The following is a 23007-nucleotide window of genomic DNA, read 5'->3' as shown; positions in this document are numbered from 1 at the left end:
AAAAAATATTTTGTTTTTGTATTTTGCACAACAGTTTGTCACAGTGTTGTTTTAAACGTGGAATGAGAGAGATATGGTCGCCAACAAACGTTGCTTCTACCTCAGAAATTAAACTAAGTCAGCCCACTGCTTAAACCCGTTTTACACATCTCACTTAATGAATATAGGATTATTTCAACCATTTATGAGGGTTTTGGTGAGTTTATTTTCTGTCGAATAGTTGAAGTTCGTTTATAATGGCAAGCTAGGTAAACCGACTTGTATTTGGTAATAGATAAACTCGCGTTTGTGTTCAAATAAAATAATCTTTGACCAATTCAACTAAGATTCCTTCTAAATAAATCTCATACGAAATAACAAAGTCACTGTAAAGTAGCTCACACAGCTACCAAACTGCTTCACACAAAATGAAACGTCATATTAAACTGTGATGAGTGCGATCCATACAGATTTCATTACTAACAGATTTATAAATGTGTTTGCGGCGCTTATTTCTGTATTTACGGTATATCCGCAGAAGCAGATATGATGTTCTTTAGAGTGTTTTACATTCAGTTGGCCAAAAAGTTTTTTATGACAATATATTTGTAGCGATATTGCTTCCAACACCTCAAATCAATGCTCGTACTTTGCTAAAGAGCGCTGCTGACTCCGCCTTTACGTAATGACGCTGTACGGAAAGAGGAGCGCGATCAGCTTTAAATGCATTTCCAAAAACACATTGACTTTCGCTACACCAAAGGTATAGAAATGCAATCCCAAATATTTGAACTCTTAATGTTAAAGATATACAGGGGAAAACATTTAAATGATCATTTTGCTACATTTTTGATTGACTATCTTAAGCGTATATAATAAACAGAATGGTTTCTAAATTTCAGCAAGTAACATATCATTATATATTTCTTCTTACAGCTCTAACGTCACAGTTTGGTCCACTTTTGCACCCTGGGCTTATGAGTTTCTGTAAGTATTGACCATGTATTTATAATACAACTTTTATTCAAATCTGTTTCTGGTTTTACTTCTGACTTTTTAGTAACACTTACAATAAGGTTCTATTTGTTAACATAGGATGTTAATACATTTTAACATTTGGCAATACATTTTTAAATCAATCAATTTATCTCTGTTCACATTAGTTAATTCGTAATGAATTCTCAAATATTATTAATGTTGAAAAATATATTGTTCATTGTTAGTTCATAGTATCTAAACCATTAATAAATGTTATGGAATAAAACCTTATAGTAAAGCTACTGAATTTTCTTTCACCATTTACTTCACAATTTGTACTTATTTCAATGGCTAACAGATTTTGTTATTTTTGGCTTTTTGTGTTACAGTCTCATCATTTATATTTTGGCTGGATTTGATCATTTTTAAACCGAGCAAGTCATCCCAGGATGTCCAGTTACAACTGCAAGTCATGTAGTTTCTCGACAAAAATACCCACACCCACACAACACTCTCACACAGCCCCACACAACACTCTCACACAGCACCACACAACACTCTCACACAGCCACACACAACACTCTCACACAGCCACACACAACCCTCTCACACAGCACCACACAACACTCTCACACACCCGCACACAACACTCTCACACACCCGCACACAACACTCTCACACAGCACCACACAACACTCTCACACAGCACCACACAACACTCTCACACAGCACCACACAACACTCTCACACACCCGCACACAACACTCTCACACACCCGCACACAACACTCTCACACACCCGCACACAACACTCTCACACAGCACCACACAACACTCTCACACAGCACCACACAACACTCTCACACAGCCACACACAACACTCTCACACACCCACACACAACACTCTCACACAGCCCCACACAACACTCTCACACAGCACCACACAACACTCTCACACACAACACTCTCACACAGCACCACACAACACTCTCACACAGCCCCACACAACACTCTCACACAGCCCCACACAACACTCTCACACAGCCCCACACAACACTCTCACACAGCCCCACACAACACTCTCACACAGCCCCACACAACACTCTCACACAGCACCACACAACACTCTCACACAGCCCCACACAACACTCTCACACACCCACACACAACACTCTCACACAGCACCACACAACACTCTCACACACCCGCACACAACACTCTCTCTCACACACACACACACACACACACACACACACACACACACACACACACACACACACACACACACACACACAACCCTCTCACACACAACCCTCTCACACACAGCACCACACAACACTCTCACACAGCCCCACACAACACTCTCACTCTCACACACACACACACAACACTCTCACACAGCCCCACACAACACTCTCACACAGCACCACACAACACTCTCACACACCCGCACACAACACTCACACAGCCCCACACAACACTCTCACACAGCACCACACAACACACTCACACACCCGCACACAACACTCTCACACACACAACCCTCTCACACACAACACTCTCACACAGCACCACACAACACTCTCACACAGCACCACACAACACTCTCACACAGCACCACACAACACTCTCACACACCCACACACAACACTCTCACACAGCACCACACAACACTCTCACACACCCGCACACAACACTCTCACACACACACACACACACACACACACACACACACACACACACACACAACCCTCTCACACACAACACTCTCACACAGCCCCACACAACACTCTCACACAGCCCCACACAACACTCTCACACAGCCCCACACAACACTCTCACACAGCCCCACACAACACTCTCACACAGCCCCACACAACACTCTCACACACCCACACACAACACTCTCACACAGCCCCACACAACACTCTCACACACCCGCACACAACACTCTCACACACACACACACACACACACACAACCCTCTCACACACAACACTCTCACACAGCACCACACAACACTCTCACACACCCACACACAACACTCTCACACACCCACACACAACACTCTCACACAGCACCACACAACACTCTCACACACCCACACACAACACTCTCTCACACACACACACACACACACACAACCCTCTCACACACAACACTCTCACACAGCACCACACAACACTCTCACACAGCACCACACAACACTCTCACACAGCACCACACAACACTCTCACACAGCCCCACACAACACTCTCACACACCCACACACAACACTCTCACACACCCACACACACACACAACACTCTCACACACCCACACACAACACTCTCACACAGCCCCACAGAACACTCTCACACACCCGCACACAACACTCTCACACACACACACACACACAACCCTCTCACACACAACACTCTCACACAGCCCCACACAACACTCTCACACACCCACACACAACACTCTCACACAGCCACACACAACACTCTCACACACACACACACACACACACACACACAACCCTCTCACACACAACACTCTCACACAGCACCACACAACACTCTCACACACCCACACACAACACTCTCACACACCCACACACAACACTCTCACACAGCACCACACAACACTCTCACACACCCACACACAACACTCTCTCACACACACACACACACACACACAACCCTCTCACACACAACACTCTCACACAGCACCACACAACACTCTCACACAGCACCACACAACACTCTCACACAGCACCACACAACACTCTCACACAGCCCCACACAACACTCTCACACACCCACACACAACACTCTCACACACCCACACACACACACAACACTCTCACACACCCACACACAACACTCTCACACAGCCCCACAGAACACTCTCACACACCCGCACACAACACTCTCACACACACACACACACACAACCCTCTCACACACAACACTCTCACACAGCCCCACACAACACTCTCAAACACCCACACACAACACTCTCACACAGCCCCACACACAACACTCTCACACACACACACACACACACACACACACAACCCTCTCACACACAACACTCTCACTCTCACACACCCGCACACAACACTCTCACACACACACACACACACAACCCTCTCACACACAACCCTCTCACACACAACACTCTCACACAGCCCCACACAACACTCTCACACACCCACACACAACACTCTCACACAGCCCCACACACAACACTCTCACACACCCGCACACAACACTCTCACACACACACACACACACACACAACCCTCTCACACACAACACTCTCACTCTCACACACAACACTCTAACACACGACACTCAGTTTGAATGGAACATTTTAACTACAGACCAGTGTTTTCTTTGCCAGTGTTAGATGACACCTGTCACTTTGTTGCTATTGTTTGTTTTGATATGTAATGTATGAATATTTTTGCTCACTTAAATGTTGTAATATATATAGTAGTCAACATTTGAAGTGGGTCAAAAACGTTACAAGAATAGGTATTGTTCTTGCCTTTTTGATCCACTTTAAATGTTGACTACTGTACATAGTCATTATATGTTGTTAATGTAATACATCATTCTTCAATACTGTTTTAAATGTTTTAATACTTTTTGTTTCAATGAAATGATTCAATAAAAAATGTGCCTGGATTGCCTTTTGATTCATAATGTCAAGTATAGCAGTTTTATAATATTAATAACTACAGATTTATATCCAAACTAGCTAAAATATATAATAATATTTGTAATTATTGCCAATACGAATTAAATAGTAATTTGTCAATATAGGTATTACAGTAAATTGCAGTAAAAATATAGTAAAAATACAGTAAAGTACTGTGTTGTATCTATACAGCAATATTTTTTGTACTGTAGTAATCTATTACAGTACAGCACTGTAAATCAGAATACAGTAACTTACTGGCAACCGTGCTGCCAGTAACTTACTGTAAAAATACAAGCAAATCGTTAACAGTGTACGTAAAGTTAATGAAAGACTAATATCACATCAATAACTGATCACAAACCCTGTGTTTTTACTTCCCTTCTTTCATTACAAACTTCAATTCTTACCTGCGCCGTCCAAAGAGGGTCTCATCCGGGTCAAAGTTCAAAGATGGGCGGTTTTGGGGCACCAACGAAGCGGCTGTGTGTTCTTTCAACATGGCCACAGCGCGAGACACGCGGGATGGCGTGTGCGCACATACACCGTTCACCTGAGGAAAGAAGAAGATTTGAGGGCTAAATATGACACAGTCCTGGCAGACATCCAATTGTGAAAGAAATTAATGAGACAAACTCCAAAACTTTCTCCCCGTTCAACTAATTGTCTGGCTGAAGGTGCTGTTTTTGTCTCATTTTTGTTTTCTTGGGGTTAGATAACAATAGGATTTACATAACAAAACGAGGCATTGTTGGGTTTGTCAAACACTCTGGCCGCGGTCTTTCAATAATCATAACCCTTCACAGACGCAGTGAGAATAACCCAGCCTCTCGTTCCCCTTCTCGTGCAGCTAAACGCAATTGTTTTTATACGGGACGACATAATAATAAAGGCCCACTCCGACGCTGGGTGGGGAAGATAATGGAGTCTTGCCATTCTTTCAGGTGCAATAAAAATGCAAATGCCCGATAATGTTTAGCTTGTGGTTTAATGATTTGCAGTTGCTTTAATTTCCCACGAGGGCTGATCTGGGGCATAATTTTGCAGTGTAATGCTCGTGGCGTATTGTGCCGTGTTGTTCATGAATGAATATGTGGGTTTGAGTGAACAGACTCTGGAATTCTGATGGAATCTGAGACAGAAGATCAATCGAGTAAGGACGTCCTCGTGCGGTCGGGGTAGGACGCGGGATCGAGCACTGTGGCTTGCTGAGCTTCGCGAATGCAAATAAACTTTTTTCAGAAACCAGTAGGGGGGGTGATCAGATTTAGCCCACGGTCGTTGGCAAAATGTGAGCACACACCAACAAACAGTCACGCCAGCAAACTGCTGTTGAGCTAAACGACATGATTATCAGTGTAGATCAATAGAAGCTCTTTCTAGCAAACAGCCCTGAGGAGCAGAAATAGATCCTGTTGGTGTGTGTATGTGGAAAAGAGATTAAGAGAAAGTGAAAGACAGAAAGATAACTACACAGAGACAAAAGCTGCAAGAGGAAAGATCAGATCAGAGAGGCCGGACACTATAATGCAATCCTGATGCAACACATCCCAGCACTCTGTCCGTTTGCCCATCCATAGATATCATAGTTTTGTTTTAAGTTGTATTCATATTTTTAATTAGATTTTACTTTCACATTGTTAATATTTATGTTAATTTTAGTATCATTTTAGCAGGTATGTTACTTTTTTATTGCTATGTAACTTTATTTTATTTAAATTAGTTTTCATTTAGTTATTATTTATTTTAATTTTATCGATCTGTCTGTCTGGTTGTCTAGTTATTGTAGTTTTGTTTATTGTAGTTTTATAATTATTTTAGATAGATAAGAGAGTTTTAATGTAAATTATAGCAATTTCATAATTTGCTTTTGCAATTGTATGACTGTTTTCTTAATTCTTTTGCTGTATTACTTTAATTTAGTTTTAGTTCAGCTTAATTAGTTTATATTTATATATGTTAAGTTCATGTTATTTTATTATTTATCATGATATTGACTTGTTTATTTTTAATAAGATACATACGTAACTTTTTTGTTCTAACTGTCTGTCAGTCCAACCGTCCATCCAGAGCAGGGGTCTCCAACCTTTGAGCGAGGGCTACCAAAATATCTAAAATCCTCTAGAGGGCTACTTGTTGATAACATACTTTCAAACTTTAAACACGTGATGCCTTATTATTACTCTCACAGTCAGAACCAAATTCAGTTTTCTTATATTAAAGAATATATTAAAGCTTATAACACTTGCTTATAATAAACTTTCATGACGATGTAGCACTTGGCTGATCGGTATAGTCACATATTTATTATTGGTGAGCCCTGTGTTTAGTGGGCACCTTACAGAGTTCATGTGGGCTTCCAGGCACCAAGTTGGTGACCACTGATCCAGAGGTATTATAGTTTTGTTTTAGGTTTTATCGTAGTTTTAAAATATTTTGAACTAGATTTGACGTTAATTGCCGCAATTTTGTTTTTTCGCTGTATCAATTCAATTCGTTTTTTTATTTCATTTAATTTATTCTTAGTTTTTCGTTTCGTTTTTATTTATTGATTATTTCCGTGGCTCAACTTTACTAGTTTATTGCTGAGGCATCATTTCTAATCAATCAATAAATCAAGCAATATACAGTATGAATCAAATTATGAATCAATCTGTCCGTCTCATGAGTTGCTCCTCTGTCAATGTTAACACAATCAGCCCACTGGATGCTAAACTTAATATTAATGGCAAGTCTGCATTTACGCTATCCGATCTAATCCCAGTCTCCCACACACATTCTTTCCCTAATACTCCCGGTGGTGTGTGCTCATGGGAAATCATTAGTGGCCAGTCTGAAGCATGCCTCTTTCCCGCTGTAATTTACTCTGTGTTGCTGGTCCGTGTCCCTGTGGCTTTGATTAATGTGATTGTGTGTGTGTGTGTGTGTGTGTTTGTCTATCCAGAGGCCTCTGGGGAGCCATGGCACAGGAGCACAGTTTGTGTATTCGGGAGCGGGCGATTGTTTCTCTCATTAGAGGGATATTTATATCAGGCAGGCGGCAGTGGATGTGCTGGCTAACAGTAACACACAGATAAGCGACGTCTCACGGTCTTTAAATATCCAGTGCCTTTTATCTGTACCTCACACAACCCTCAGAGGAGCATCAGGAACACATGGGCAGACACACACACACAAACACACTCTCACCTACAATTCACAACATCAATGTCTTGTGATTGATACAGACATACTCGCTCAACTGAAACAATAGCTTATCAGCACAGCTGAGGTAACATATGGAAGGGTTAAATGACAAACAGAGGACAATGCTGCAGTTTTCTGTTGATTTACTAAAGCAGTAAGTCATTCAAGGCTGATACAGTGATTCACTACAGTAAAAGAATAAAACGCAATATACTTGAAACTCACATTTAAGGGATAGTTCACCCAAAAAACGAAATTTCTGCCATCATTTCACCCTCTTGTCATTTCAAACCTGTATACGATTTTCCTTCTTTTTGCAGAACACAAAAGGAAATATTTTGAAGAGAGACGTTCTTCAATGTCTCATCTCTGTACGTTCTGGTGTGTTATGTATGAGTGTGTAGTTTGGTGCGAAAGAGCAGAGGTTTGTTTTGTTCTCGTCTTCACTGATAGGTGAGATGTAACTACAGCTAAAGTCTGAATTCATCTCATTTACAAAAGAGAGGTCAGATAAGGAGGAGCTCCTCTCCCCGAGGCACACACATCCCTTCTGAAAAGTATATTTGCGTTCCCTCCATCACGCCTTAAAGCACGGCGATCAATCTCGAACTTTATTTTTCTTCTTTTCTCTCTTCATCCTCGCGCACACGCTCTCTTCTGTCGCGCTTTCGCGCTCACGTCGGTCTGCTCAGTAACTGGTAAAAATAGTGCTTCATAAATCATGCATTCTTTTCCAGAGCAAAATAGGGGGCGGAGGAAGTTTAAAGAGGAGAAATGAAAGAAAGGGCACATTCAATGAGTTTTGATAAGTGAGATGTCATTGCTACAGAGAACATGGCCATGGGGCTCCTTACATTCACGGTTTTACATCAGAAATACATTCAGACAGGAAAAAAACATTCTGGAAACTTCTAAATGTTCCACATGCAACAAGAGAATGAGAAGTTAAAAGCCATTAGGACAAACACCAATGCAAGAATGGACATTTGTTGACATTGGTATGAACTTTTCTTTACCTGCAATTTGAAACTATTGCTAGTGTGGATCTTTAACTTTCATTAAAAAAAGATTTCTTTCACTACCTGTTGTACACTGAATAAAAATGGTTCGACCTATTAATATAAAGATATTTCTAAACAATTAAAAAGGGGATTTAGCCGTGTAAACACTGTCAGCGGTTCACGCCAGAGCAAATTCATCCAACATAAAGAAGACATAATATAGAGTCACATTTTAAATACAAACTTTGATTTGTACTTATAAAGAAAAATAAAATAAATGTTGCAAATGAAAAAACGACAGAATCGTTTGATATTCCAGCAAGATGATTGGCAGGATGAAATGAGCAAGCACATCCTAAACATCTGGAACTTCATTTACATTCAGTCAAAATTGCAATTTCTAGAAAAGTCAGTCTAGATTATTCAGTCGTTTACGTCCCTACAGTCCATATCCCAAAACAATTCAACTATAAGTGACGTTTTAACATACCGCCTGCATATTGAATGTCAGTCTTACTTGAATTCATTCCTCCATAGGCCTCTCTATAGCACAGGTTATGCCTACATATAAAACATCACTGTCAGTCAACTGAGATCAGCCCTGCAGACTACACTCCACAGCGAACCGACCGAAAAATACACACACAAACACACTCTTTAGTCTAATTGGCCATTCACCCTGTGACCTGTCCTTTGTATTAAAGTCGACAGTTGCTGATCAGCTAGCAGTGAAGGAGAAAGAGAGAGAATGAGAGCACAGCTCGTATCAAATCCATTTTCTTCAGCAAGGTTCACTTGAAAGGAAATAAAAAAGATCTTATACACAGATAATAACACAATGGAAAGAATGCCATGGATGTCATGAGGTTTTCTATGACTTTCAACAAAAGCTGAGCTCTACAGCAGTTAAACCAAACCGTGGACTCTGGTATCTAGTATCTTTTGAATCTACCATTCAAAGATAACTAATGTGCGTGTGTGAAAAGGTTGCACACTTACACATGTGCTGTAACTACACTACACGCTCTCTGTCACTAGCACTGATACAATGTTAATAGCAGTCAATGCTGAGAGATGCATTATTATATGTGACCCTGGATCACAAAACATCTTAGCATTTTAAGTAAAAGACAAAAGTACATTGCACGGGTCAAAATTTTCTTTTATGCCAAAAATCATTGGGATATTAAGGAAAGATCATATTCCATGAAGAATTTTGTACATGTCCTAACCTAAATATATAAAGCTTTATTTTTGTAAGTGGATGGCCTGCTATCGTGCCTCTGATTAACAAATTCAGAGGCAATTTTCTCAATATTTCGATTTGTTTTGCACCTTCAGATTGCAGAGTTTTAAACAGCTCTGTCTCTGCCAGCTTTATTATTCAACTTTCAGATGATGTCAAAATCTCAATTTCAAAATATTGACCCATAAGACTGGTTTTGTTGTCCAGAGTCACATATATGTGATACTTTAGTACATTAATGTTGAGGAAGATACTTAAAGTGATAGTTCACCCATATATTTTTAATTCTGTCATCATTTACTCACCCTCTTGTCATTTCAAACCTGTGTTTTTAAACACAAAATGTGTGAACTATCACTTTAAAGCTGTAATTTTGAGGATCTAAAAACAATGCAAGTTACAACAAAGTGTTTTTATGTATATTGCTGTAGCTAATATGACAGTCGCTTTTTAATTATTGATCAATAATGGAATTATTTATTCTTGCTATATTTAGCAGTAGCCTACTTGTATGGCACAGTTAGGGAAACAACATTAAACTATACAGATCATCAGACGATACAACTCATAGCACCAGAATGATGCATATAGTCAAAATGTATAAAAATGAAAGCAGTAAGTCATGCATTTATTTATTGTTACTGAATTTAGACATGTAATGTAATGGTTTGAGTACCACAATAACTTAATTTGCGTTCTGAAGAATAAAGTCATAAAGACGGTAACAAGATGGTGAGTACATGATGACAGAATTTTCATTTGGATGAACTATCCCATTAAGTCTTACTGAACCATGCCACTGGATTAAAGATCTCATATTAATATCGAGTACCTATATAGTAGTATTGTATATGTTGTATCTTCAAAGAGTATTTCGTTTGATCAAATTTATAAAAGAGAGCTACATCTGTACGTTTTTTCCGGAAAAACACGAGCTGCTGGAGGCAGACAGGGGCAAGAGCACGGCACCCATGTGTGAAATACTAAAATTACAGCAACAGAGTGCTGGATTTGGTTTAATAGCATGCATTAACAGCCCGTGGCAATATATAGTGAGCAGGAGGTTATTTCTACATGCGATCAGTGCATCACACTGTAATGCTTTATGTAACGCTTTCATGTGAGTTTACATTGGACAGAATTATAAAAGGGAATAATTCCTCTAGAGCTCTGCTTTCCAAACTTCACTGAAGCCCCATCGAGCAGCTCGATTACCCCTTCAGGAATAAATAACATGTTCATATTCCTCTTATCAAAGGCTGCTCTGATCTCAACAACTACTGTGTTAACAAAACGTAACCACCACTGTAAACACACACACGCAAACCCCCACGCTGTACTGTCGGATCTAAGGTGTAGTGAGTAAGTGGAGATAGATAGTGAATAGGAGAGCTTTGATGAATAATGCGGTGTGTGTGTGTGTGGTGTATGTGTCGCACGTTGGTGGGGTGCGGGAATGCGAAAGTGAAAAGTTCCATATGGTCCTGTTGTGCAAAAGCAGAACCAGCTCCCTCATTGGTCACGCTTAATATTTCATGAGCACTTGCCCTTCGATCTGAATAACACATGCAAGCAACCGGAGCGTGTTGTGCTGTTTAAACTCCTCCTAGCCTCTGTGAACGGTTCAGGAGAGGAGTCCCTGGAAAACTAATGAGTGTTAGTGTTACACGTGCCGCAGACACAGAGGGGTTTATTCGTTCCTCTTTGTTTGACTTGAGATCTTTCTGGAGTCAATTGTCTTTAGTTACAGTTCCTTCAATTATGTTAGATTTCATTTTTTCACTTAATGAAAATGTTTTGATTTAGTGTCCATTAATGAAAACATCACTCGGGGGCACAAACGGGAACGCTAAATACATCACCACGCTGCCAAGTGTATAAATAGGGGCCCGCCTATTGAAATAATTCCTCAGGCCCTTTAAATTCAAGCGACAGCATTGTTCTCTACCGGAGCAGGTGTGATATGATGTGTGTGGTCCTAAGTAGTGCACAAACTGTATCTGCAATAACGTAGAGGACACAGGGGATCAACCTTTTAAACAACTCCTATAGGTCAATTTAAGAGCTAATTAAACGGGTCATTTTCAAGCTACCTAAATTGTCTTTTGGCACCTCTAGCATAGTTACAGCTAAGTCAATTATTTAAGGCTGCATTTTCACTGCAAGTCTAGATGCAAGGATCCAATATTTTGACACATTTAACATTTTGTCACATCGGTTTACATTCACTTAAGACACAGGCAACTGTGTTTACATGAATATCCTGCCAGACAGTTCAGCTGTACACTGCATGTGCTGCCCAAATAAATCTTTGAAATCATATCAGTGGGTAAATAAACAAAATCCAAATAAAAACAAATAAACAAATCCACTTTAAACAGAACACTTTCGAGGATTTCATGCTGTACTCTTCCCATATGTCACCTCATTATGGTCAGAAGAGTCAAATACAAATATTAAAGACAAAATAATTTTTTTAAAGAATGTTGTTAAACGAACAGCGGTGGTACTCATTGACTTGCATTGGTTTTGTTTTTATACAATAGAAGTGAATGGGTATCGCCGTTGTTTGGAAAGAAAGTCACAAAGGTTTGAAATGACAAAAGGGTGAGTAAATGATGACTGAATTTTTATTTTTTATAATTATTTATTTATTTGTCACTTTGAATGTACAACAGTGGCCAAAAGATGGGATTTTCACCCTTTATTCAAACATTTTTGAAAATGTTTTAATAAATGTTGTCTTCACATTGCGTAATTCATTGGAATGTACTGTAAAGTGAACCTCAGCTTTTATGTAAAAATTCTGTTTATTCACTGTTGTGTCGCTCAAATTTAGTATATAACTCTTTTGTCTGTGGAACACAAAAAGGGTTATTTCGAAATGTTTTGTGTCTTATTGCTTTTGTGTCCATGGAAGTCAATAGAAACCAGTGTTGTTTTGTTGCTTACTTTCTTCAATTTATTTTCTTTTGTGAATTACAAGAAAGTCATACAGGTTTGCAATGACATGAGGTCATAAAATAATGAACAAGTTTTCATTTTTAGGAGAGCTATACTTATTATCCTCAAAAAAAGTACAGCGTATTTCTTTTTTTCCTGCAAGCTTTTTTCTATAAATTATTTGTATATAAATAAAAAACTAATATTGCCTGAACAAAGTCTTCTGTGTATTCTCCATTTTGTATGGAATATAATTCATACTTTGATGGATATTCAAACCCAGGGGGTCGTTCAGACGTCGCTTTTGGCCATTACTATAGGGCAGGTGACCAAATATATAATATATATTTGAAAGAGGTAAACATTTTTAGAATATTAGTAAAACAATTTTGTTGACAATATAAATTAACACACTTTAGCCATAGCTGGTTATGAAAAGACATTCATGTGTCACTTACCTGTGAGCTCACTTTGCTTTTACCCGCCACAGCTTGTTTAAGAGCTTGCCTGATAACCACATGCAGTCTGAGCACCACAGCCTCAATATCCTGTTCCCCCTTCATGGCGGCAGCGAGTGATCCCAGTTCATCCACATATGCCTTCCAGTGAGGCTGCACCTCTGCCGCTCCACCAAGACAAGCTCCCATGGTGCTGACGCATAGCGGACGGCACGGCCGGGCCTCCAACAGCCCCTGACAGTGCGGGCAATACCACAGCTTCAACAGAGAGCGCCCGCAATCCCTGCCCGCCCGCAGATGCTGAGTGGTGTTGACCACTTCGATGCCCAAGTTGAGCGCTTGCAGGAAGACCCGGGTGGCCAGGAGCGAGCGAGAAAGCCGTGTCATCATCAACTTGGGAAAGGACCCGAACGCAGAGGTTCCGCGCCAGGCCCCGCGCAGGCATTCGTCAGAGATGCCCGTCACTGCCCCGTTGCCAAGCAGACGCCGGTAGGTGAGTGGAAAGAGCCGAGAGAAGAAGGTAGAGACCATGTCGTTCACGTTGGCGTCGGAGCCCAGGATGTACAGCGACATGTCCATGAACAGCTGCGTGACGGCTCCGCTGGCCCCAGGTCCCAGACCAGGAAACTCTTCTTTTATTAACATCAGAGTGGAATTACGACCCAGGCGAAGCACCATGTCAAAGGCCTCTGAGAAAGAGAAAATAGGAAAAAGTGAATCAAAAGGCCATCTTCGATGACAGAGGTATCAAAGGTATCAAATCCATTCACTGAAACCATTTTAAAACATATCATTGACACACTTGAACAATTTTACCAGTGCTAGAGATCAAAGGAAACGAAACCTTTAAAATTTGCAGACAGACACACACACATACACGCATACCTAATGCCTGACAGATGGTAAATAGTGAGAAAAATGATTTAAGCATTAAAGTGTTCTCTCTAGATAATGTCCTTTTAAAACAACAAGGGTGCTTTTCAAGAGTATTATAGCTTTGAAAAGCCTTCATTCATCTGTGGTGGATGCTGTGAGAGATGCTGAGGCTTTCACAAAGCTTCAGGGAGCGAGAGGAGACATAATCAGCCACATCTGAAGGCTCTCAGTAAAGTCTTATCAGCACAGAGGCAAAGAGGGATTGCGACCAAACCCACCCAGGCAACCAGGGAGACAAGAAGCAGACGGGATTTAAGAGCATGGAGAGAAAGAAAAATGTGGGCTGTAGGGGGGAAAAGAGAAAAAGAATTATAGATAGAGTGAAAGATGCATGAGTGAAAGGAAAATATAAGAGTCTTGTGTCCGTCATCCAGAGAGGGTGAAGGTGATTCAGAGGTGGGGAGTCTCTAATGAGGCCTTTAGACTGCAGAGTTGTGACATAAGTGCTCTGCCAAGCAGCCACATACATGAAGAGCTCCATCTATCTCCACACGGGAGTCCGGCTCTCAGGGGTACGGGATATTACATCAGCACAACAGGCTTGAAAAGTTTATGGATCGGACTGATTGAGATGAGCTAGAAATCACTTAACAGTAAATCACGGAGCAGTTAAAAGTCTCAAGGTGCTTTCATTCGACATGATATTCAACACACGCTAACAGCCTGCACTCAGAAAAGCACATCATAAAACTGGTTTCTGCAGCATGTATTGTGTTAAAGAGACAGTTTATCCAAAAATAATTCTGTCGTGTTCTAAACCTCGAGTTGTTTCAAATCCGTATAATTGTCTTTGTTCTGATGAACACGGAGACAGAAATTTAGAAGAATGCTTGTAGTTGACCGGTAGGACATTTACAATGGTAGTCATAGGTGCAGCAAAACTGTTTGCTTTCCTACATTCTTCAAAATATCTTCTTTTGTGTGTAACTGTGGTCAATGGGGGCTAGGAACTGTTTGGTTACAAGCGTTCTTCCAAATATCTTGTATTTATTACAGAACCCCGATAGCACAAGTACAACTTGCAGACATATATTTGATGTTTGCATTTTCATCTGCAAGACATCAGGCAGATGCTGTTTGCTCATCTGCACTACATCTCTGAGACGTCTCTGAGACGTCTGCTGTCATAAAGACCTCTAGAAGATGTAGGATGTGTATGATTTACAATGGATGTACAACAGTTCTTTCTAAGATGTTTATTAAATGTTTTTACGCAGATGTTTTCCAGATCTCCAGATCTTTAGCAGACATTTTACAGACCTACCTGTGCTATCTGGGAAAGTCATGTGCAGGTTTAACCACATAAATAAATAAACTAAAAGATGGTTTAAAATTCTTAGTCCAATCCAGTGTACGACCGTCTAAAGTTTCAGCAGTCCGATCAAATATTCAGTCAAGAAACCGGCATAAAAAATCACAGTACATATTGCCTCTAACTTATTCGTCACACTGGTAATGGAAGGTCAAATTGAGTTGCATTGTGGGATGCTCCATCCCACGCACTGTGCTCTGCCTGTATAATTAATATTTTGCCAAATGAAGTTGGTCATCTGGGTATAACAGCACAGAAAACCTACTGTACTGCATACAGCCTAAACATTAGAACTAGCATGGCATATGTCATTTCTGTATAAGCATATGTAACCAGGTTCAATACAAGGAGGAAGGAGGCGGGAACCGGCGGACGTAAAACCACTTAATATAACAAACAAACAAACAAACAGAAAGTAAAATACCGGCCATACAAACACACTAAAACAGAACATAAAGTCCAGGCCTGGTCCTCTCGCGCCCTTCCCTGTTGTCGCTCCTCTCTTATGTTTCCAGAGCTCCCCTGTGGGAGATGCAAGACCGTTGCAAGTGCAGCTGAAGCTTGTTATCACTCGCGTCACCGGCCTTACGCCGTTCCATCACGGCCATGTCCCACCCTTCTCGCCACAGCATACCAACAGAGACATACAACTCTAATGTGCCTCAGACACCAGTCAGCACACACACGCACTCAAGCACACAGTCTATGAATGAGATTTACCGTAACAGGTTGAGCAGTAAGGTGGTTAGAAAGGCCATGTATAGACATCTGTGCTGATGTTAGCAGTACTGTAATGTTGAGAATATTTATGCTGTGTTAGAGGAATAGAATCAGAAGAGCTTGCAGCTCTCTGTTTCTCACACACACACACACGTTGCCTGATTTACATTAGCAGACACCTCATATACTTTTATTGTTTTATACCAGACTAATCAATATATAATATAAATTTATCTACAGAATTTCTATACATTACTCAACCCCTTAATCTGCACCTCCCTCACATAAACCTCTAAACGCCGGTATTAAAAACACAACACAATTTGCCTGATTTATGGGTTGTTTTTTACTAGTGAGGAATCACAAGAATAGAAAATACACGCGCACACACACACACACACACACGTTTCCATGTTTTATGTGGACTTTCCATATAAAGACTTTTATGCTGTACAAAACTATATATTATATTCCATAACCTTAAACACAAGCCTAACAGAACATTTTCACAATAACATATTCAAGCATTACGAAACACTCTCTGTGGAGCAGTTCGTCCATTTAGGGCAACTGTAGAATTAACATGCCGAATTCTAGTCAAGGCCTACGGTGTATGTAGATAGAATAGCTCATTCTAAGGCAGAAGCGAACCCTCAGGACCCTCTAAGGCCCTCTGTGATGACCTAAACTATCGTAAAAAATATTTTGAACTTTAAAATAATATTTTTAATAAAAGTCTGCTGATTTTCCCTATTAACTATGTATATTTGACTTCATGGATTGGTGCAGACTCTATCCACGTGAAATTAACAAAGTGAAATTACAAAGTCCCGCAAGAGTAATTCAAGATCACGGAGCAGCTCTGCGATGTCATACTGCGCAGCCTGCACATGTTGCATGAAGTCGGACGTGTGCTTACACGGGGTTGGGGAACCTTCTAGTTGCATGCTGCTGGCTGACAGTACAGTAAATCAATGGGAGAGATTCATTTTGAGTGACAGTAAAACTGACCAATCCTATCATTTTCCTTAATGGGAGCGCTTTTAGTTTTTGCTAACTTTTCGCCATCAGGTGGGTTGTTCACCAACAGTCTCGTAAAGCGGAAGAAGCACACAAAAGTTGGTTAGCCAACCATAAAACACTGCAAAAGAAGAAGAAATGCGGAAAACGTCATTCAGAAACAGCATGTGGATGAGCTTTGTTATAAAAATCTCAGAAAAAAAAGAGAGAAAAGCTGATCAACGTTGCTCAAAACAACAGGAGGAAGACTTTGTTATCAAGTAATTTGATCATCAAATTTGAAGTTATTTATGATTTATTTTGGTGATCTTTTTGTGTTCGGCTTGTTGAATTTCAAGTCTGGAGTAGCAGCGTAAATGTATCACGTGGTAAGTGTGATGGAAGATATAATGATGTATTCTCACTTCTATAGGAAAGCACAGCAAGGTAAAATACCTCAAACGTGGCTACTGCGCTGAAGACATAGCATTATTGCATTTCTGTCAATTTATACACACTGAAAAAATTAATTTACACACTGGACCTTTAAAAATGCCCCCACAAGGTCATCACAGTTATTACTATCTTTATTTAACATGGGGTTAAGACTTGTCACACTGACAAAAACATACATTCTCCATTGTGATTAACAAGCTCGCAGATGCACAGAATGGCAAACAGAACGCTCAGAGTGAATAGGAAAACACTCTTGAAAAAGAAAGAGCACACACATATACAGTAAAGAATGTCACACGCGTCAGTTCATATACAAACACATTCATCATGGCACTCAAACTCATGCTGATTGCAAAAGCACCAATCATACAACAGACAACAGCATTTATATTTATGAACAAACATTGACACGATAAACAAAATATAATTTACAATGCCACATCCGATTGCCACACAATAACAATATGCAACGCATACAGTAGCACGATTAAGTAACATACGCACAATATATCTCCTGCAGCTTTGCGTAACTAATGTCTCGAGGTATTTGCTCACGAGCCGCAGAGAACAAAAGAGAGAACGAACGAGAGAGTGTAGAGCTGTGATTCTTTCCTCTATACTTCATCAATCTCACTGAAAGCCTCGTGTAAGGCAGACAAAAGCCACTGTATCACTTACAAAGCCATACTGGGCTTTAACAGTGGGTGAGAGTCTCTTGCTCGCTTAATGCAATGCTGTTTTAGAGAAGATGGGTCACACGGGTCAGTGTAGAATTCAGTCTGCTCCTGTTTCTGCATCTGATCTGGACCACGGGTCCACGGCAGGTTTCGTATCAAGTGTCCTCTAATGGGCCAGAACAGATGTATTACACAACGCAGAAATATAGGGAGTATATAGCCTGGAAGTGTTTGCTAAGGCTGTCCAGCTTTCTAGTGAGAGATCTGATTTGGATTGGACAGAGAACAAATGTCTTTTACGATAGGATGGGGTTTCTCAAAGTTAAAGTCATAAGCTCTCAAGGGGACTTTCACTGCTGGGTTAGAGTGTTGTTTGTGTTCTGAAACAATGTCCAAGTGCTTGGACTGTTTGATTTGCCCCAAGAGTTATTGGTTTGTATCGTAACAGAAAATGCAGTCACAAGGGTGAAGATACCAACGTTTATGAAGTCCGACAACAATAAAATTACTACCGTTGACTACGGTAAATAAATGTATTTGTTCTGTTTAACACGCAAAACCTACCATTGTCATTTATCTACTATGGTCAATGATGGTCAAGAACTGTTCGGTTACAAGCATTCTTCCAAATATCTTTCTCTGTGTTCATCATAATAAATCAATTATACAGATTTGGAACAACTCGAGGGTGAGTAAATGCTGACAGAATTATAATTTTTGGGGGGCGAACTTTATCGACTTGGTTTCAAAATACAACATTGTTCCATTTTGTACATTATCGACACTGCGTGTTTTTGACTGACATTAATAAACATACATGACATTGTCAAAGAACAAACCTGCGTCGGTAGCTTTAACATTGCCCGCTGCATTTTAATTTTACACATTAAAATGCAGCTGACCTCTTCTAAAGAGGAAAATGATATATCCATTCAGTTTCACAAACTAAGCACGTCCTCAATCATAGTTAAGAGTTTAGATAAGAGTTACTTTGCACCAGGATGTTTCACAGGTATATGATTTCCATCCACTCAGGCGATTTATCATTAATGTCAATAGATGTGTAACCAAGAAGCTTAGCCGGTGCTATATTTACGATCTTACAGACAGATGAACGCAAGCCAAAAGCGTTCAGTCATAGTGAGGGGAGTGTGCATCAGAGAAGGCAGGGTGAGTTATGATATTATGGCAAGGGGTGAAACTTATAAGAGCAAAGTAATTAGAAGAGCCATAAATATGTATGCGTTTTCGTTTATGTCACTCTATATGATTTGTAAGCTGCCAAGAGTTTGTGAAACGCTAGTTACCGCAAGACTATTAAGAACACATGCGTCAAACTAAAGTGTTTGTTATCAAACTATGTAAATTTCGCACATAACACCCCTAAGATGTTTTGAAAGGATAGTTTACCTTAAAATTAAAATTCTGTCATCATTTACTCACCTTCATGTCATTTCATACCTGCGTTACTTTCTTTCCACTGCAGAACACAAAAGAAGATATTACGAAGAAGAATTAATATTTTGGGGTGAACTATAAGGTCTTGAGGACGCAGCCACCAAGACATTAACCGATTTCTAAAATAAAACCAAACTGCACGTACGTTCTGAAGGTCCTCAGAGTATCAAAGCAGCCAGTCAAAAAGCTAGACATTTATAGACGAGTATTCATTTAGGTTAGACTTTAATCAATACATCAATCCAGAAAGCGGTCTCTCTAAACCAGTTGTGTGTTCTGACATATGCAGGGTCGCCGCTGTAATTCAAAGCGCTCGGCACAGCCGCTCGGACATCCATCAGCGGCCCATACACTCATTATCCCCAGCAGGCGCAGATCATCAATAAATTAGCCATGCAACGAGCCCAATCAATTTCCCTGATGGAGTGTCACCTCTAGCTGCCGGAGAGAGCAATGGGGGAAGGCAGTGCCACCTGGCCCCTCCCCCTTCGGAACGGCGAGGAGCCTGGAAGCATCACCGCTAATAAAGTCTGTATCTGCCAAACGCGAGTCGCGCTTCATACATCACGCTTAAATTATGTGCATTCAGAATGGCTTTATTGATAAGCTTTGAATTTGTTTTGGGAGCCTAATAACTCGCTGTGGCCCTGTAACTCGAGCGCCACACCTGGATAGGGGATTGAACGGGGGTGCCCAGGGTCTAGAGGCCAGGGGGTGATGAAGCAATGAGCGGGAAGCTGTAAAAGTGCAATGGTAGAGTGGTAAAAGGAGGATAATATTTCCCGTAAGGGAGGAGATGGATTTCTGGTAAGGTCTCGATAGTATCGCTCCGGCCACGGGCTGAACGGCCTGAGGAGGATTAGATGAGGCATTGGGTTACCAACGTACTCACTCTCCACTGCCTCTCTCTCTCTCCATTCCTCGCTCATCTCCATTGCCGGAGAGATCTCGCTCACTCATACATTGACAAATGGACTTCTGGGAAGAAACAAATGACTGACCATAGAACAGGAACTGCTCCCTCCTTCTTTCCTCTTTGATGCCTGTAGATTTGATTATGAGGGAATCAAAGCGGACAGGAACACGGAGGGCACGCATGTGAGATCAACTTCATTTCTCATGGATAAATCCTTTTAGATCAGTCATAAACAAAAATGTCTTCTATTAAAATTCCAATGACGGATTGCTGGATGTATTATTGGCGCCAGGAACTTGACCACAGAGACGTTTTTTAGTATGGATCATATTGATTTCCTGTTCTGTGACTTTACAGGAGGGCAAAGGTGAAGCCTGATAGAGGATGAGATTTGAACCTCTATGTAAAGATATGGTCACAAAGCTTAAGTAAAGAACACGGCCAATCCAATGGATCCACAAACAAATCATGTCTAGGCAACAATCTGGCGCCACTTATGTCTTTGTATAGACGGGTTTGATTTCTGTTTGTCACTGTGCACTCTTAAAAATAAAGGTGCTTCACGATGCCATAGAAGAACCTTCTTATATCTTTCTGTTTCAGGAAAGGTTATTTGTGGCAAATTTTTTTCTTCAGATTATAAAAAGGTATAATCAAAAGAACTTTTGATTGAATGAATTTTTGGTCTTCTATGGCATCGCTGTGAAGAACTTTTAAAACACCTGTATTTAAAGAGTGCATGTCAATGAACATAACATGATTTGAATATTTATGTTTCTGTCAAGAAATAACCTTATTGAGTCAAGCTCGAGGTAAATTACTGCTTAAGTCAAAAACAAGTGATTAACAAAACACTAACAACATTTTGTATTGCATATTTTCTATATAACGATAAAACATGTATTCCCTCGTATGCGTTTTTTCAAATAAACATCTTAAAAATGTATTATACATAGTTTACATTTTGTATTTTTGAAAATGCAAAGAAATCTAATCTGAAAAATGTTTACATTATTTCATTTATTTAAATAATATAAACCACTGTGTCGAAATTGGAAGATTTAAAGGGATAGTTCACCCAATGTTGGCTATCAGCATTCTTCTTTTTTGTTCTGTAGAAGAAAGAATTTCCAACAGGTTTGAAATGATATGAAAGCCTTCATGTAAGGGATTTAATATTTTAATTCCCCCCCTTAAATATAGTGCATTAGTAATATGAATTTGGTTTGTATGCATTACAGTACTGAAAACAACTCAATGATCCTATTTATGCTTGATCATTTCCTTTTTGTAATATATTTTCAAAATGTAACCTCTGATTCACTTCTCTTTGTGTGACACCATGGATGAACCACCAAACTACACTGAGGTCAGGTTAAAAGGAAACACGTATGGCAGGTAAGGGAAATGTGATTTAAAGAAGGTGAAATTTTCCAGTAAAGAGATAAAGAGAGAGAGAGAGAGCTCAGAAAACATGCTAGAACCTTAGGAGAGAGACACTGAGAGGAAGAGCTTTGAAGAGGCTATCAAAGACTGCTTGAGTCAAGTGATGGCAGCATACCAGACACATGAAACCATTGCTCGAACAAATCCACCAGAGTTACCGCTGGAACAAGACCTTGCAATGAAAACGGCAATGAAATTTAACACAAATACATACATTGCTAACATGACCTTGCTTTAATAAAAGATGAGAGTAATGCTCTACACTCTCATACACAAAACCACTTTTGTTTAGATTAATACAAGTTCCACATTTTAAAGAAACTGAATAAAACACAAATACAGTAAGTCTGTCAGACGACTGGTCCTCTGTTACCAAATGCTTATGTGAAAAGAATGAAGTAAAAACACGAGCTGATAATTAAATGAAAGACTAAAAGAGGAAGCAATAACAGGCATTCTGGCATAGACATCCGTTCTTAATCAAGATTCTCTCCTCTCGTCTCGGCCCATCTCTCCACGCATGGCCTGTGGCTCAGAATAAATAGACATTTAGCGTCACACCTCTCCAAGGATCTAATTCATCCATCTTTTGTGCTCTCTTCCACCT

The 23007-nt window shown here is 40.2% G+C and overlaps 1 protein-coding gene across 1 annotated transcript in view; it reads right to left on the bottom strand.

Annotated features, from left to right (window-relative positions):
* The window catches only part of gpc3 (glypican 3), a 109476-nt gene that overhangs the window by 39086 nt on the left and 47383 nt on the right, over positions 1 to 23007 (bottom strand). The window contains exons 3-4 of the mRNA XM_079479485.1: positions 13481 to 14169; positions 5057 to 5199 (exon numbers count right to left, since the gene is read on the bottom strand). Of these exons, the coding sequence (XP_079335611.1) occupies positions 5057 to 5199; positions 13481 to 14169 (832 nt within the window). The remainder of the gene's footprint in view (positions 1 to 5056; positions 5200 to 13480; positions 14170 to 23007) is intronic.

Source organism: Barbatula barbatula (assembly GCF_947034865.1).
Source record: "Barbatula barbatula genome assembly, chromosome: 18".
Taxonomy (NCBI): domain Eukaryota; kingdom Metazoa; phylum Chordata; class Actinopteri; order Cypriniformes; family Nemacheilidae; genus Barbatula; species Barbatula barbatula.
Note: the sequence above shows the minus strand (reverse complement) of the source record. Positions and strands in the feature narration are given on the sequence as shown.